Source organism: Filicampus tigris, chromosome 19 (genome assembly GCF_054856515.1).
Source record: "Filicampus tigris isolate MCC_2025a chromosome 19, RoL_Ftig_1.0, whole genome shotgun sequence".
NCBI lineage: Eukaryota > Metazoa > Chordata > Actinopteri > Syngnathiformes > Syngnathidae > Filicampus > Filicampus tigris.
Genome location: NC_141235.1, coordinates 8,177,314 through 8,194,754, shown reverse-complemented (window position 1 = coordinate 8,194,754; position 17,441 = coordinate 8,177,314). Strand labels below are relative to the sequence as shown.

Below are 17,441 nucleotides of genomic sequence, written 5' to 3'. Positions count from 1 at the left end.
TAATGTGTTTAAATCATTATAGGTAGAGGGTAAAGCAATATATCTTTTCAGCCATTTTCCAGTTTTGATAAAACTGCAATTTTTGGCATGCCAATCTCCTCAGGGACTGCCATTATGAACAAGATAACAATTTCACCCTTGCTTTAGTCACATCAAAATCTTGTCTTGCTGCCTCAACGCATTCTGATAGCTGCATGACCACATGCATCTAAACTCAAATCCGGCAAGACAGATGGATGTTTTAGCCGCAGTAATGTAGCTGACTCACAATGTTCCAAAGCTGGTTGAGCGCCAGCCTAATTGTTCCTAACTACTCTCATTTTGTATCCAAATGTTTTAATGTCTCGGCGCAGAGGGTTTTCAATCCCGCTGTTTAAGACTCAGAAGCAATTCAGTCTCATGTTCACAAATTACACGAATTTTACAGACCCCCCGCCCATTCATTGGCTGGAAAATGCACAATCTTGTTCCCTTATGTTCAATAATGCGTTTTGTCAGTACCTCTGATCACAACATCTTAACATTTGCCTTTTCGGTGGGGTTGTTATGCTCGACTTTGCCAAAGCCATTTCTTACCTCTTGGTCAGAGTGCATGAACCTGAGGCGAGTGAGTGAGTGAAGAATTAAGCGGGTTTTCCTAAACTCTCAAAGAGACAAACGGATTTGGGCTTCTTATTGAGGCCGTTTGTCTTTGGATCGGCACTAATGAAAGAGCTACCAAGAACACGTCGGCCTCCGCAAATGCAGTATAGAGTACTGGGCGAAAATCTGGGGGCCGCCATTGCATTTATTGTTTTAGCAATGCCTTACTGAGCATGAAAATGGCGCCAAGTAGAGTGCAGACCTCCATCAATAATAAAATACAATTTAAAATATATCAGTGCTCAATATGACTTGTAAAAGAAGAACTAAAGCGTTTGGACAGATTGCATCACACTCAGCAGGTCTCATTCTCACACGTGTGGCTGATGAGCCAAGGCTCAGGTTTGTTGGCGGGCAGGCACTAATGATAGTGTTTACTGTACATGTCGTACAAGCTATTAACTCCAGTTGGAAAAAAAACACAAAAAAAAAAAAAAAGAAGAGAGAGATCCACTAAGACGGGCTGCTATTATGTTGCGTCAGACAGGCTGCAACTCCTGTTGACATTTTATTACAAACTTGAGCTTCTCAATTACCTCAATCTGACAATGCAAATATTTGTCACGGCTGTCCAACGGAGCCGAATTAGTTAAACAAGCTTTTTGAAGTTGCGCTAATGAGCATCTCTGTTTCTCTGGCTTTTACCCAAGCCTAATTCAATTTAGATTCTTTCCACTTGACAAATAATGCAGCATTTCGTTATGGTCCACATGTTGGAAATACCCAACAAAAATACATTTGCGGTTGTAACATAAAAAAACATAAAAGCGTTTCATGGATACGAACACTTTTGCAAGCCGCTGTACTTAACCTTCAAGACAAGTTTAAGCATCTTGGTTCAAAGTATCATTACAAAAATAAAAACAAAATAAGAAATAAAAAAATATAACAAGGTTCTTGCTCTAACAACAAATCTTTAAAGTGGAAATCAACCCAAACATATTTTTTTCAAAAATATGTTCCCAGCAGGCCCACTAGTTGAAACACGGCATTCTGATTAATTTTGCGTTTGTGCAATATGAGTTAAGCGGCAAAATCCATCTGTGATTAGCCATCTCAGGGGGCGGCCATTTTGTCACTTCCGTCAACTGAAAATGACATCACAACTACCCAGGGCTCAGGTAATGACCAATCACGGCTCAGCTTTAGAAAACAGGCGAGCTGTGATTGGTCGTTACCTGAGTCCTGGGTAGTTGTGATGTCATTTTCAGTCGACGGAAGTGACAAAATGGCCGCCCCCTGAGATGGCTAATCACAGATGGATTAACTCTTATTCTACAAACGCAATATTTATCAGAATGCCTTGTTTCAACTAGTGGGCTTGTGTAGAACACATTCTTGAAAAATAAATATTTGCGTTGACTTCCCCCTTCAACCTTTAAAAATCAGCCTTGGAACGCCTGAAGTTTGAAACGACGGTTACAACAACCATGTCCGAAAACAATTGGTCACCTTGAGTAGTGTCATTAAAAATGAAGCGCTCCCTTGGCTGCAACCACCATTACAAAGTGCACCTGCAAACCATTTGTAGCGCTGCCTTGTAATGGTCCGCATTAGGGGGCCATGAGAATAGTGGATGTAATGCATATGAATTGGAGCCACACACACACACACACGCACGCACGCACGCACGCACACACGCACCTGGGCTGCTGTCCCTCTACAACAACTGTTAGAATCAATCTCAGACTCTCAGCTGGTCTAAAGCAATCAGTGTGATGGGATTCCACTTGCTGCTTGCTTTACATATTCAATCTGTCTCAATCTTCTGGCGATAAACACAGCTTCCCGAGGTCCTTGGCAGCAGTGTGCATTGTGGCTTCACTGTAATGAGCCGTGGAGGGCTGACAGAGCTGAGCGTACGAACTCCATCTCAGCGCCTACGGGGGGAAAGGAGGGGGGGCGGGGGGTTATCGTGTGGGTCGATCCCCGTGTAGGTGCAGCTGGCCCTTCAAATGCGCGAGTGGAGTTTGAGGAGTGTCGTCACTGGGAGTGTTTATGGCGCTTACTTTGAATCTGCGCCCTTGACATTGATCCAATGGGTCCACTCATCGATACTTGTTTGTCCTTTATGTAAACAAAAGGATTTAATGGCTCACAATTTGGTCAAATTTGTATTCATAAGGATTAATATGACAGTAATTTATCCTCCCGGCAAATTAGAACCGAAGAGCGGTTGCGCAAAGTGGCCAGACGGGGAAACCGGACCGTGCTCTGGGCCCACCACGGCAGTGGGCGCTGGTGGGAATTTAGGGTGTCCGCATATAATCAGCACTCTTCGTGCGCGGTGGAATGATTTTGTGCTCTCATTTCAGTTTGATAACATTTTGAACCAAAAAAAAACATTCTCTGCTTGATTAGAGCTGGGCAGTTAGAAATACGAAACGGTAGAAATCAATCAAATACACACGCGGTGAAGGCTCTCCTTCACAACCCGGGCTAACTCCTCCATGGCAAACACTCTTGGAACAGTCAATAGAACCACAAATCGCCCCCCCCCCCAAAAAAAAAAGAAAAACAGTCTACCTCTACTTAGCAGATCATGAAGCATATCACCTGCAAAAAGTAAGCTTAACACTTTATACAACGATACAGGCGCATGTCGTCGCTGTCCTGTGAAAAACATTTATGTCCAATTTTGGAAAAAATGTTTAATTTTCACAATGTGATGTCTGAAACACGGAAATGAGAAAAGTGTTTTTCACAGGACAGCAACAATGTGCTGTATATAAATGAAAATGGTGGTCAGTAATAAATTAAGGGTAAAAGAATTAACCCAATTTGAGAGAATTTAACCTCTGTAGATTTTTTTAAAATTATTTTAAAAGCAAGTCTAATGTATATTTCAAGTCCAATGTATGTGGAATAAATCCATTTGAATTTAGCAGCTTTTCCAACCGCCACAAACACATCTGGCTGATGTTAATGCAATTCTGGTGAGGTGCACACACACATATACACACACTCAGATGTAAGAATGGCCATCTCTCCCAAGAGAGGTCTCTGTGGGCCTTTAGGCTCTTTGACCATAAAGTTCTTGCGGCTGACTCTGTGCACTCATGTGCATTTGTGTCACTCTGGGGAAACAGCACAGAACCGACAGTACGTCAAGTCCGCTAATGCACACAGGTCCTTATAGACTGCACAATAGTTATTTAAAAACAAATTCTAAAATTCTATTTTCAGTTTTATGAATGGATCACAGCAGAAGGACGATTAGCCTCATACAAAGTCCGCAAACAGATGGTACTAATGATTTCCTTTATTTGCCACTGTAAAATTTTGTGAGAACACGATCATCTTTTGACCTTTCGAGGAGCTATCTTCAGAGATGTAACACTTTCTGGACTGAGGGAACAGATGAGAACTGATCGAATTCGTTAGTAGGAATACTGTGAAAATCGAATAAAATCCAATACAAGAGTTGTATCAAAAGTTATGTTTTTACAAAGCTAATAATGCTACATTTTGACTGACACTGCCAGAGCGGTATTAACAATATGCTAATTGTTGTGGGTGTAGTTTGTAGCCATAAATAGCATTATACTGCATCAGACAGTTTTTTTCTACAATTTCGCACCTCTCATAAATCCTGATCAGAAACACAAACTACAATCCGAAAAAGTAATACACAAGATTGTTGAACTAACACCTGACAAAAACATGATTTCGGGGAAATGGCTTCAACAAAGTATTATTAAATCAATTCTACTGTCATTTAGACAAATTATGTTCACAAAATCAAATCTAACAAGACAGCACGGTGGACTAACAAATCTGTCTCACAGTCAAGTGATTCTGGGTTTGAATGTTGCCTCAAGCTTGACAATTCCAAATTCAGTTCAATTCATGTGTTGCGTCACTAAACCAAAACAAAATGGAGGTAATTGGCCAGTAAAGAAAGGAGGATTGCCGTGAGAAAACGCCGTCTTTACAAAGCAAAGACCGAGTACGAGCTGATTTTCAGCAATCATATCAAATCAGTCACGAAAAACAGCCTCTTACCAGCTGGCAAACAAATCCAGACTGAAGGCTTGCATGCTCCAAACAGACCAGGAGAAACGTATCCATGTAGACTTCATTATTATTGTTGGTCGTCTGACTGGACTCCCTCGAAAGAGCATCAAACAGCTGCTGCTCGGGTTCTGACCAGAACAGAGAGAACAGAACATATTACTCCAGTCTTAAAGGTTTTTACACTGGCCCCCCCCCCAAAAAAAATATAGATATTCGTGTGAAAACTCATAGTTTGTTCACATTACAAAAGTTGGTTCAACTCAGGAGCTATAGGAGGGAAATGTCCTAAAAATATGCGGCAGAACCTCACAAACAATCCGAAAGGACAAGGCCTTGACTGTCTCCTTCAACGTGTGTCTTCGTGAACAAGACAATGTTATTTAAAAAAAAAAAAAAATGTTACTGCTCACACTTCACAGTCCTACCAAGTGATTTTTGGGTAGTGGCTGCAAAGCGTCATTCCCTTCAGTCATAACCATAAACTACTTTTAAATGCAGTGTTTTTATGGCGCTTCTGTTGATTATTTCCCTCGAAGCTTGGATTCTTTCGCCGTTTCAGGCTGATTGAAAACCAAAGCAAAAGGCAGATGAAAGGAATGATTATGCACAACACCGGCTAAAACGCCCACCGCGGTATGATTGGGAACAATGATCCTGGTGTTTCAAACACACGACGCGTTGGCTGTATGGTGAGAACTCTATGTGATAAAATAACATGGGTGCATCCTCATAATTTTCGAGATGTGAAGAACAAAATTGGAAGGGCTGCTTCGTGGATACAAAATTGATGTGGAATTGCAACACGCAATTTCAAATGTTGTTTTTTTTTTTTTTTTTTGTTCTTTGTTACATCATTCATTCTCTGTTTTTGTCAAATCATCTCAAAGCTGGCCCACACAAAGCTACATGGTCGGGAGAACTGCAGTGAGTTACATCATGTCAGAATGGGAGCACATTTTCTGCGACCCTCATGAAATTTCAAATAGCCCGTCCACAAAATACTGAAACATGACCTAGTTGCCCCGAGACAAATTCTAACTGCCGCTTTAGTAAAAGTCATTCCCACATTTTCTTTCAAATACCAATGGATTTTTTTTTTCTCGTGTCACACATTACGGGAGTACAGTCCTTAAATTCCATTGAAAAAAGTTCACCGGCAGTGGTGAGAACAATGTTAGGATGAGCCGTCTCTAACTAGCTGATGACATCATGCGTTCGCAGTGCGCTAATCAGCCCGCTAGGGGATGTAAACAATGGTCAAAAACACATCAGTAAATTCCCTTGGCAGGTTGCAGGGTGGCAAACAGTAAAACTTATAAGAAACTGAGAAAAGGGTCACTCCACTCCGAATCAGAGCGACAACAGAGAGCAATCTGAGCCCTTGAATGGGAAATCAACCGAAACATTTTTTTTTTCAAGAATATGTTCTACGCAAGACCACTAGCTGAAACACGGCATTCTGATAAACGTTGCGTCTGTGGGATAAGAGTTAATCCACCTGTTTTTAGCCATCTCAGGGGGCGGCCATTTTGTCACTTCTGTCGACTGACAATGACATCACAACTACTCAGGGCTCAGGTAACGGCTGATTGCGGCTGACCTTTTTTCTGAAGCAGCTGTGATGTCATTTTCAGTCGCCAGAAATGACAAGAGATGGATAAAAACGAGTGGATTAACTCTCACTCCACAAACGCAATATTTATCAGAATGCCTTGTTTCAACTAGTGGGCCTGCATAGAACATATTCTGGAAAAAAATATGTTTGGGTTGATTTCCTCGTTAAGAACTAAGAATTCCATTTTTTCCAAAATGTAATTGCACATCCCCATCACCTCTTTCCCAACAACCCATTTGTTACTGACAGGCTTTTTGTTTGTTTGATATTGGTCACTTTTAATGTACAATAACCAAAAAAAAAAAAAAAAAAAGGGTTCTTTTATTTTAAAATAAGCAAACATGTTACGTCCTGCGATTCAAGCCTGCCACTGTGCGTCTATTAAGTGGCTTTGTTGACATCTATTAACAAATTCTTTGGCCGCATGCGTCTGCCATCCAGTCACTAATCCCAAGTTTGCGGTACAGACGTCCCGTCCGACGGCTATCACCCAAACAGGAGATCCCTTCGACACCTTCGCTCATTTTAATTGCTCCCGCTACAAAACGGGCGCAAGTCAGCAGAGGCGTGGAAGCTGCCAGGATCATTTGTAACAAAATCACTTATTCCCTGTCGTTCTCCTCTCGACACAAACGCACAATCACGCGGTTGGGCCCGTGCGGACAGAACAACAACAAGCTAGAGGGAATCACAGGAGCTTCGGGGAAACAACAATTCACGGACATGGCCCGGAGCAACCCGAGGGCCTGGAAAAATGTATACATTACTCGAGTGTGCGGTGCACATTCACATACTGGAGTCATGAACAACAATCAATCAATCAGGGTTCAAGCAAGAGCTCTTCGTCCTCGCTGAATCTTAGATTCTGGACAGTGTGCTTCCAACTTTGCGGGTCAGGCCCTTTTCTGTTACAGCTTGAGTGCGAAACAAGATGTGCGGGCATTTTGCTGTGGTAGTGCTAGTATGAAATGAGAAATCAATCATAAGTGGAACATAGGCAATTTGGACCTTTGTTGACCTCGTGAATGAGGTGGTTTGTTTAGGAACAAGCGCAGGGGCTTTGCTTTCAGCATACAATCGTTTTTCTATCGTTTGACAAGAGTTCGGACTGATTGCTTGGGAAATGGTCGCGGCCAACAATTGTAAACGCAAACCCATCATCCACCACACTACGAATGACAAGGAGAAGTTTGAAACGCCGTTGAATTTACCAGATCTAACGTCTTCTCATTCCTTCCGCTGCTCAAGCTTTTTATCTTCTTTGTATTTTGCAGAAGTTGGGCTGCTCAGTGGCACAATGCCTTTCTCGGGCCCGACATCAGCGATGAACCAAACATTCGCCGATTCCACGGCCGCCAATGGCGGTCGCCAGACATGTTTTGTTTGAATCATCCAAGAAGCATTTGCCACCTGTACCGTACGCAAAACACTCGCAACCTGCTCAAAACGGAACTCAACAAGCCAAATTGAAAACGCGCGGAAAGCCTGCGGCGACTCGGCGACCGACCGTGGCCGACCTGAGACGGCGTGATGTTGCGCCTCTCAAATAGCAGCAGGCGCCACTGCGAAGAAAAGGTAATTAGCGACGACAGAACGCACGTTCACACGTACCATTTGTCCGCATCGACAGACAATCAAATTCGCACCCTCGCCTGCAACTCAAAGAATACATACAAATATGAGAAAGTACGCACATGCAGCAAGGGAAGCCTCGTGTTGGCGAGGAGGGAATCTACAGGGTGTGATAATCAACAGCATCTTCCCAGGCACCCCATCACGAGGATCGCACCTCTGACTCAGTGCTTCTGTCACCTTCTTGCATCGCCCAAGTAGTGATTTTAAAGTAGCATTGGCGGGGGTGGAGGGGGTTCAACTGTGAATCCTTAAAGGAACAATATACAAGACATTATTTTCATAGTCCAATTTACATGCGTGTTACTTGAACGTGAGACACAGCCGAAGTCACTGAAGGAAACCCACGCAAGCAAAGCGGGTCCTGTAAGTGGCCATAATTCATGGCTTTGTTCCAACTTTGAACTTCCGATCCTCAAAATCATTTGGGCAAGGACTTTGTCAAATCCCATCAAAATGTTCATGTTTGAAAAAATGAAGGGCATCCTTTCACATATGCAGCAACACGGCGTTATACATTCATGAAATGCACCTGTTTGACAGTAATCTGTATGCGCTCAGCTTGGGACGGCATCAACCTTGGTGCTCACCACCACCGACCCCCACAATCCGTCCCCTTCAACTCGCCCGTCTCTCGTCACGTCGCATCAAGGAGCAACTTGAAAAACAGATGAAGGCAACCTTCACTGGGAGCCTCCGAGATGGATCCGCTTGGACGTCTTCGGTGAAGGCAGCCGCTTGTAATCCTCCCTCCTGCTCATCCCCAATTCCTCAACTACTTTCATTTATCATCTTGTCCAGTGTGCTTTAAAGTGAAAATCAACACAAACATATTTTTTTCAAGAATATGTTCAATGCAAGCCCATGAGTTGAAACGAGGCATTCTGATAAATATGGCGTTTGCGGAATAGGAGTTAATCCACCCGTTTTTAGCCATCTCCGGGGGCGGCCATTTTGTCACTTCTGTCGACTGAAAATGACATTGCAACTACCCAGGGCTCAGGTAATGACCAATCTCGGTGAGCTGATTTCTGAAGCTGAGCCGTGATTGGTCATTACCTGAGCCCTGAATAGTTGTGATGTCATTTTCAGTCGACAGAAATGACAAAATGGCCGCCCCCCCCGAGATGGTTAAAAACGGGTGGATTTTGATACTTGACTCAAATTGCACAAATGCACTATTAATCAGAATGCCGTGTTTCAACTAGTGGGCCTGCTGGGAACATATTCTTGAAAAAAATATATGTTAGGGTTGATTTCCCTCTTTAATTGTCATTCTACTGTCTCTTTCAACAGACGGGCAGAAAACGCATTCAAACCTCTAAAGTCGAAAGCTCCCAAGGTTGCACAATCTCGAATCAGCTTCCCAACTTGCACACCATCACCTCTATTAAAGGGTCATCAGTTCTGCCTGTAAAACATCTCTTCCCATGATTTAGAGTCCAATTACAATCCCATTCCAGCTCTCCGCGCCTCCTCTTCATCATCGCATGAGTTCAAATCATGCTGACCAGATGAGTCCGGGCGGGCCACTGTTAACTAGAACCGGCGCAAAAGACTGAACTTTAAAGGTTTCTTTCTGACGGGAAGACAACAAGCGTAAAAGCGCCTTTGACAAAGCACGCGAACTCCTTTTGTTGGCTTGTTCTGCAGAGTTTGACTGAATCGCGCGGCGGGTACCCGCTGACAGGCACAAGGATCAAAATGGCTCCGTCAGACGCCGCTTACACGGGATGCTAACGCGCGCTCCGAGCGGAGAGTCAAGGCAGACGGTCTTCGGCGGCAATTTTGTGACACCAATCTACGGCGTCGCTTGCCTTCATCATACTGAGCAGTGGTGACGCCGCCCCACCAGGTCGCGCCATTCTTTGCGAGTTGAAGACCTTTGTCCAAAAGGTGGACCAAAAACACGTCTGGACTTAACACGGCCGCTTGAGGAGGACAATTTCCTCTGTTGCCTCTTGAATGACGGCTAAGGGGCTCTTATTGCCTTGTCATGGCCACTTGCGTCGTCCTCAGGGTGGTCCACGTGTGGAGGCGGCATGACGGCAACCTTGTGTTTTGGCCTGCCAATTACTTTCCAATCATTCACAACACACTCGCTTTTTTTCTCCTCCTCTTGTCACCACCAATCATTTTTTGTACCTTTCTACATCTTTTTCGCTCAGTTTTACAGCAATTCAAGCCTCAGCGGTGCCTTACGATTTTAATTTGTTCCCGACCAAGCTCGTTACTCGCGTTACCAACCTACCAAGCTGTTCCGTAAGCAACTCTGTCCACGAGGCGCATTTATTTCCTGCTCAACGACGAGGAGCGAGACACAAAGCGAACCGGCTCTACTGCCGCGGAATCTTTGAACGCTTCGCTGGGAAATTGATTGTTTCAGAGTTTTTACCCCCGGCCCTTTCATCTTTTTTTCAATTTACTCCAGATTGATCGCCGGCTCCTTCCTGTTGCTTCAAGTAAAGTTCACACGACCTGTGGTTAAAAAGAGCAAAAGGATGTGTGGGCCACAAGAATGGCTGACCTTAGATTGTAAACCAGGGGCGCCCGACTAATTTAGGTTGAGGGTCATATCGTCGTTACGATTTGAAGAGTGAGTTATTCAAGAATTGGAGGACATTGTCGGATTTCACTCACTCACTATGACAACAACTGGGAAAACGTAGGGACATAAACAGTGTGCTTTATCCATCAATCCAAACGTTTTTTTTTTTCAAGAATATGTTCTATGAAAGCTCACTAGTTGAAAAATGGCATTCTGATTAATTTTGCGTTTGCAGAATAGGAGATAATCCACTCGTTTTTAGCCATCTCAGGGGGCGGCCATTTTGTCATTTCTGTCGACTGAAAATGACATCACAACTACGCACGGCTCAGTGAATGACAAATCACAGATCGCCTGTTTTCTAAAGCTGAGCCGTGATTGGTCGTTACCTGAGCCCTGGGTAGTTGTGATGTCATTTTCAGTCGACAGAAGTGACAAAATGGCTGCCCCCAGAGATGGCTAAAAACGAGTGGATTCACTCCTATCCCACAAACGCTCATATTTATCAGAATGCCTTGTTTGAACTAGTGGGCTTGCATAGAACATATTCTAGAAAAAAAGATGTTTGGGTTGACTTGGCTTTAAATAATTACAATATTTTGCAGAATTAATGAAAGGCTCAGCAGCACCATCGACTTAATTAGACAGCAGAGATGCTAATTCCCCATGAATTGATAACGGCAAACCGCGGGTTACCCTTGAACATAGCGTCATCATCAGAAGGGATTTCAGAGGCAAAGTTGCCGTTTCCTGTTTATCAAGCCCGCTTTGTTTTTGTCCTTTCGTGTGACTTTGTTTACGTACCGCTTCCTGCAGGTCAGCGACTGTAGCATTGTCTGCGCGCGTGTCGTCACGAGACTATCCTGAGCGCTCGCAGTAGCCCAAGGCGCACTTTTGATCAAACCACAAGCGTGATGAGAACACCTGCAGGTGCGGCTCGCACATCAGCAGGGGGAATCAAGTGTAATCTGAGATACAAAAATGTAGCTACGACAGGAACCTTGGGGGGAAAAGACATTTCTCAGAGAAAACGTGTGCATCCGTCCATGAGTTTTCGACAGCGTTTATCCCGTTTAGAGCTGCGGGGAGTTAGAACCGAGCCCGGCTGACAGACTAGACGAGCGTTCGCACCACCAGTGAGTGGGAATTTAACACACGCTGCTAGCACAGCAAATAAGGCAAGTAAATCACAACACTACGGGTGTCAAACTTAAAGTCCAGGGGCCAGATCCAGGCCAACAAATAATTTGATGGGGCCCATTAAAGCAATGCATGTACAGCTACATCTTGCTAAAAATCTACACCAAAATTGCAATTTATACTTTCACTTTGAATAATGTGGGGATATTGTGAGCATTTTTTGTGAGCAAACACAACAGCAATACTTAAAGATGGAAAGCAACCCAAACATATTTTTTTCAAGAATATGTTGTATGCAAGCTCCACTAGCTGAAACAAGGCATTCTGATGATTATTGCGTTTGTGGAATAAGAGTTAATCCACTCGTTTTCAGCCATCACTGGGGGCGGCCATTTTGTCACTTCAGTCGACTGAAAATGACATCACAACTACCCAGGGCTCAGGTAACGACCAATCACGGCTCAGATTCAGAAAACAGGCGAGCTCTGATTGATCGTTGCCTGAGCCTTGGGCAGTTTTGATGTCATTTTCAGTCGACAGAAATAACAAAATGGCCACCCCCTGAGATGATGCTAAAATTGGGTGGATTTTGCTGCTTAACTCATACTCCACAAACGCACTATTAGTCAGAATGCCGTGTTTCAACTGGTGGGCCTGCTGGTAACATTTTGAGTATAATGAAAATGAGTATAATACCTAAATAGGGGAGAGTAAGTATAATGCACAAAAAACAGAAAGCTGACTAGGTTTAAAAGTCATCTATTGATACCTAGTGGCTACACAAATATTAAATACATGTGTACAGAATATTACACATTAAACTATAATGCCGGATAAATAAATGCTGAAAGCTATTTTGACACAATCAGTTTATTTTCGGGACATTAGCTGTTCCCTTAAACGTACAGTACGTCTGCGCTATTGGAAACCTGAGACATCACTGGGCCTTATCATGATAATGAGGACGCTTTACGATGCAGGCCGGGAGTTTGCTTTGTTCGGATAGGGAGGCTGCTTATACGGTGACCTTGTTTAAACCAGGATCCCCTGTCTCCTTGATGTTCCCCCGTGCAACGCTAAGAGCTTGGTCATTCGTTCAGTTTTGTAAAAAAAAAAGAGCCAAGATACAGCTCTATGTCCCCGAGGAGGAGGAAAAATACTAGTACGAGAGTGGAAAAGAACGATGCAAGATGGCAAATGTGTTCCCCCGAGCCTGGTGATGGGTCAACATCTTAAGTCGATCATGTTTCAAGTCATGTACGCTGAAAAGAAGCTGGAAGTATGGCAAAAAAAAAAAAAAAAAAAAAAAAGAGTTGAACTTGGTTCTATCAGACCATGGGCTCTGGCACAAGGCCTGGCGTAAATGGGCGCAGGGGCAGGATAGACTAAGTTCTGGTATTTTGGCTGACTCATATAAGCCGGTGAAGCGTTTTAAAAAGGGCAGTTTTGTGCCATTGTGGGTGTGAACACAGCTGACTTGTTTCACCGGCATTCAAAACGGCTCCTCTCATTCCCTTTGGTCAATGGTCAATCTATCAGACTCATTGAAGCACTTGCATGTATGGATAGCAAGGCTCTCTGCCTTATAATTCTAAAAGCCTGTCGTTTTTTTTTTTTTTTTTTTTTTTTTTTAGTGCTCAGTGGCCATCAACATCCCGAATCCAGCTGGTAACACAATTTTCTGGTCAGCGGCCACCGATCAATTTGCCTTCACACTCCCGTCGTCGCGGCCTGGGAGTCCAACAGAAAGCCAAACTTACAGGCGGGGCGGTTTGAATTAAAGCCGCGAGACCGCTTTGTGAAGCAGCCAAGGATGAATAACGACTGAAGATGCGAGCAGACGCACGCTGGGCCTCAGATGTCATTTTACAGAATCCGTCCATTTTTAGAGACGTATGCATAGAATTCAAATGCGAGCGATGTTCGAGCCAACGCCAATGGTACACGTTGGGACTTTATTGTCCAGGCTGCAATGCTGACTAATGAAAAGTCGACTTTCATAAGCTTTGCCTGCGCTGTGTCGCATCTGATGAGACTTCAGTTTTTATTGCACCAAGTGCTTCTGACGTTTTTGCAATTTTTCAATTTCATACATACAAAAGTAGGCACAGAGCATTCAATGCTTTCACTCACCATTTGCTGCTCGCGCGAGGAAGTCAGGAAACAGTTTTCCGATGGCGGCCGGATTGAAGTTGATGTCCAAATTAGTTTGAAAATAGTCCAAAAATGTTCATTGACTGCATTGAAAAAAATGTATCTTGCTGAGAGGACTTCTCCATTGAGTCCACACACCACATGAGGCGGCCATCTTACTTTTAACCCTTGACCTTTGCAAGGAGTGCACACCCCTAAATGCAGTAGCCAAACCTGTCCAGTCGGGGGCATAATCAACAAAAAATACCATACTGCGGTCTAGATCTCAACAGCAGAACTTACGTACAATAAATGTGCAACTTCTTGAATTATTGCTCATTTTTTGGCAGCAGGTGTAAAAAAGAGCTGCAAAAAAGTGAATAGTTTAAATGTTCCCAGCAAAATAAGTCAGTCCACTTTTTTCATCTGGAATGTAGAAAACATCACACATTCTAGGTAGCGCTCTTCTTTTAGCTCAAGACAAATGATATGGTCAAGCGGGGTGGGGGGGGGGGGGGGGGGTAAAAAAACACAGAAATAAAAAATAGAAAACACAAACAACATTCTTTCCGATATGATTTGTCTTTATTGAGCAGCTAAGTCAAAGCGAAGTCTCTTCAACCCAAAAGTGAGACTTTGCGTCAGAGAACAAGCTACTTTTGTCTTTTCACCTCCACTCAGATGGTTAAAAAAAACAAAACACACAAGTGACCCTCAGCTTCAAGTTTTGCCGAGCAGAATTCCCAGAACGCGGTCGGCCCTCGTGAATCCGTAGTCAGGTACTCGTCTTGGGAGAGTGCTACATATGTATGAGGCCGTATTATACACACTTGGCGGGTCGCAGGCGCTCTCCTTGCACTCCTAACGAGCAGCTCTGCTTCACTTCAAGTGTTTTGTCTTCGTTATGACATTCATTTGCAATGCACCGCTGTGTTAAATCCTGCTAACAAACATTAGCCCTAATCCATAAACAAGAAATTTCTATAGTGGCATAAACCTGAAATTCAATGGCATCATTAATTCGGTAACTATTCTTGGCTCTGATGTGTTTTTGTTTTTTTTCCAGTGGTGTAGAACCCTAATCCTTGAGTATGACGTTTTTTGTTTTTTTTCATAATTGTTGGAAAATATGATGCATAATATCCCGGGAAGGGAAACACAAAGAAGAATACATTACCTGGTGGTCCACACCAGAGATTGTTCATTTTCTATTCCGCTTGTCCTCATTTGGGTCATGGGCCAGCTGGAACCTATCGCAGCTGACTTGAGAGGCAGAACACACCCTGGACTGGTCGCCGGCCAATCGCAGGGCACATATACACAAACAACCATTCACACTAGCCAAACAAAACAAGCATGGGGAGTAGGGATGTAACGATTCACCGAAGCCTCGATTCGATTCGATTTTCAGTTCCCGATTTTTAATTAGATTTGATTTTTTAAAAAGAAATCACTACCATGTTTGTCTCTGTGCGCTAGTGTGGTGCTGCAGCCATCTACAAACACAACACGCAATGATGTTTGGCGCGAGCGCATAATTTGATCTACACATTCAAAATGCGCTATGCATCTGGAATGGGAAAAAAATGAAAGGCGTCCTTTTTTTAGCACTCTAAATTAGGATATTCTAATGACCTATTGTATGTATCTAGGTATGTTTTTTTTTTTTTAGGTGCATAGGGCTTGTGAGTGCTGAGATGTCCAAGTTCAATTCGTCTCGATTCAAATCAAATATTCGATCGATCGGTTTGAATCTATTTTCGATTAATCGTTACATCCCTAATGGGGAGGCAGAGAAACTCCAGAACTGTGAGAAGCTAAACCACTTGCCCAACGTTCTTCCCAGCTATGAACTGTGATTAGCTCGGATGTCATGGCGCCGTAAAGCAGACGGAGTAACCACACTGGATTGCTTGCTATATATCAGCTATCAACACAGCTGTAATATACACTGTAGGCACTGTGACTACACGCATTTTGACAACAAAAATGAGCATAGTAAAAAATAAAAGCCAGCATCTCAGAGTGGCAGTTCAAGTTTGTCTCTTAGTGAGGTAAGAGGTACGGGGCGATTTGGTCCAGCCGATTGGATGTCATTTAACCTTCCGTTAGGCATGTCATATATTTAAATACGCCCCCGTCACCTTGGCTGACACTCGGCCATCGAGTCATGTCGGAGGCCCTCAAAGTCTCCATGGCACAGGGTGGACTCAGGTGGGATCCCGACCTCGGCATCATGACGAAAAAAAAGAGAAAAAAAAAACATAAGGTCTTGGCGTTAGAGGTCGCCACTCTGGGGTTCGGGTCGTGCTTCCTGGTGGTGTCCGCGACCCAGTCTCGGGAAGCGGGATGATGTTTTGGAGCGGGGCGTCTTGGGGCCGCCGTCGTTGGTCTGGGGCGCATCCCTAAAATGGGACGAGAGAGGATAATTCAAATGAACATCTGCTCAGGCTCGTTATTCAAACAAACAAATGAGGCTACGTCTGCTGGACCAAATCATTCCCCCTTCTGCCAGGCCACTTTTTTTCTTTTTTTTTTATTTAATCTTGACTTTAGTCAAAACGATGCAGAAAACTTGCTCTGAATCACAGTGCTTCAAAACATTTCAACACCAATCTCACAACACGAAGAGGAGAAAGTGCCATCTGAGTTGACTGCCTACGTTCCTTCTCGTTGGCTTTTTTTCCAAGTCAAGGCAAATCTTCAAATAACTTGAGAGTTCGGGGACAAAACCGATACCTGAGATCTTAACACTTGCAATTCCTCTTTAGTGAACGTCGGCGCCATCGCTGTTGTGATTACAAGTGAACTTTGATCCCGAACTAGAATCCGATGACCGTGAGGATAAAAGAACGGCAATGAAAAGACAGGGCAGTGAATTAGCGAAGCATCCTGTCGGGGCCCTCGCTCTGCACTCCAACTCGAGCAGTCACCCTTCAAACGTGATGATGCAAACAAGTTCAAGTGCAGCTTTGGAAAAGGGGACCACCGTGAAGGTGAAAACGGCAGCATCAAATAACAGCACATGGAGGTTCTCTTATTTCGAGGGAAAATGAAAAGTCATTCTCGGTGTGTAGCTTTCTAACTCGTTCACTGCCATGGACGAATTTACTTGTCTTTTCACAGTCCGGCCCAGGGCTGTGCAATTAATCGAAATTCAATTGCAATTATGATTATTGTCGCTCCACGATTACAAAATTGGCATAATCGTAAAAAAAAAAAAAAAAAAGAAAGATTATTGATATGAATTTATATCTAAATCACTATGTTTATTGACACACAAGGAAATCATACTTGAATTTATACATTTGCACCTTTTTTTTAATCACCTTTTTTTTATTTGATAACTAATTTTATAAATTTCGTTTGGAATTTTCATAAATTTAGTGTTTCAAAGAATTTGAGTTGTCTTTATAGTTTTCACGATTAAATATTTCTTGTTTTGTACCCAAAAATAAAAGATCGTTTGAGTAATCGTGATTTCAATTACCGCCAAAATAATTGTTGATTTCTTTTTTTTTTTTTTTTTTTTTTAATAATCGAGCAGCCCTAGTCCATCCATTCAATCCCAAGAATTTATTTTCAATTTTTTTCAATTTTTTTCAAACGTTAGAGTAAAAGAGGGTCTGAAAATGTCGGGCAGCGAATGAGTTAACTACCATTTACACCAGAAAAAAAAACGTTTCTAATGTACACGGAACAATTCTTGAATAA

The 17,441-nt window shown here is 43.2% G+C and overlaps 2 protein-coding genes across 2 annotated transcripts in view; both read right to left on the bottom strand.

The window, feature by feature from the left end:
* The window catches only part of cpped1 (calcineurin-like phosphoesterase domain containing 1), a 106,779-nt gene extending 92,854 nt beyond the window's left edge, over nt 1-13,925 (bottom strand). Inside the window, exon 1 of the mRNA XM_086016805.1 lies at nt 13,728-13,925. The gene's annotated coding sequence lies outside the window, so the exon portion shown is untranslated. The remainder of the gene's footprint in view (nt 1-13,727) is intronic.
* Nucleotides 13,926-14,299: 374 nt separating this feature from the next.
* snx29 (sorting nexin 29) overlaps nt 14,300-17,441 on the bottom strand; it is an 89,476-nt gene continuing 86,334 nt past the window's right edge. Inside the window, exon 21 of the mRNA XM_086016262.1 lies at nt 14,300-16,132. Coding sequence (XP_085872388.1) covers nt 16,006-16,132 — 127 coding nt within the window. The 3' untranslated portion in view covers nt 14,300-16,005. The remainder of the gene's footprint in view (nt 16,133-17,441) is intronic.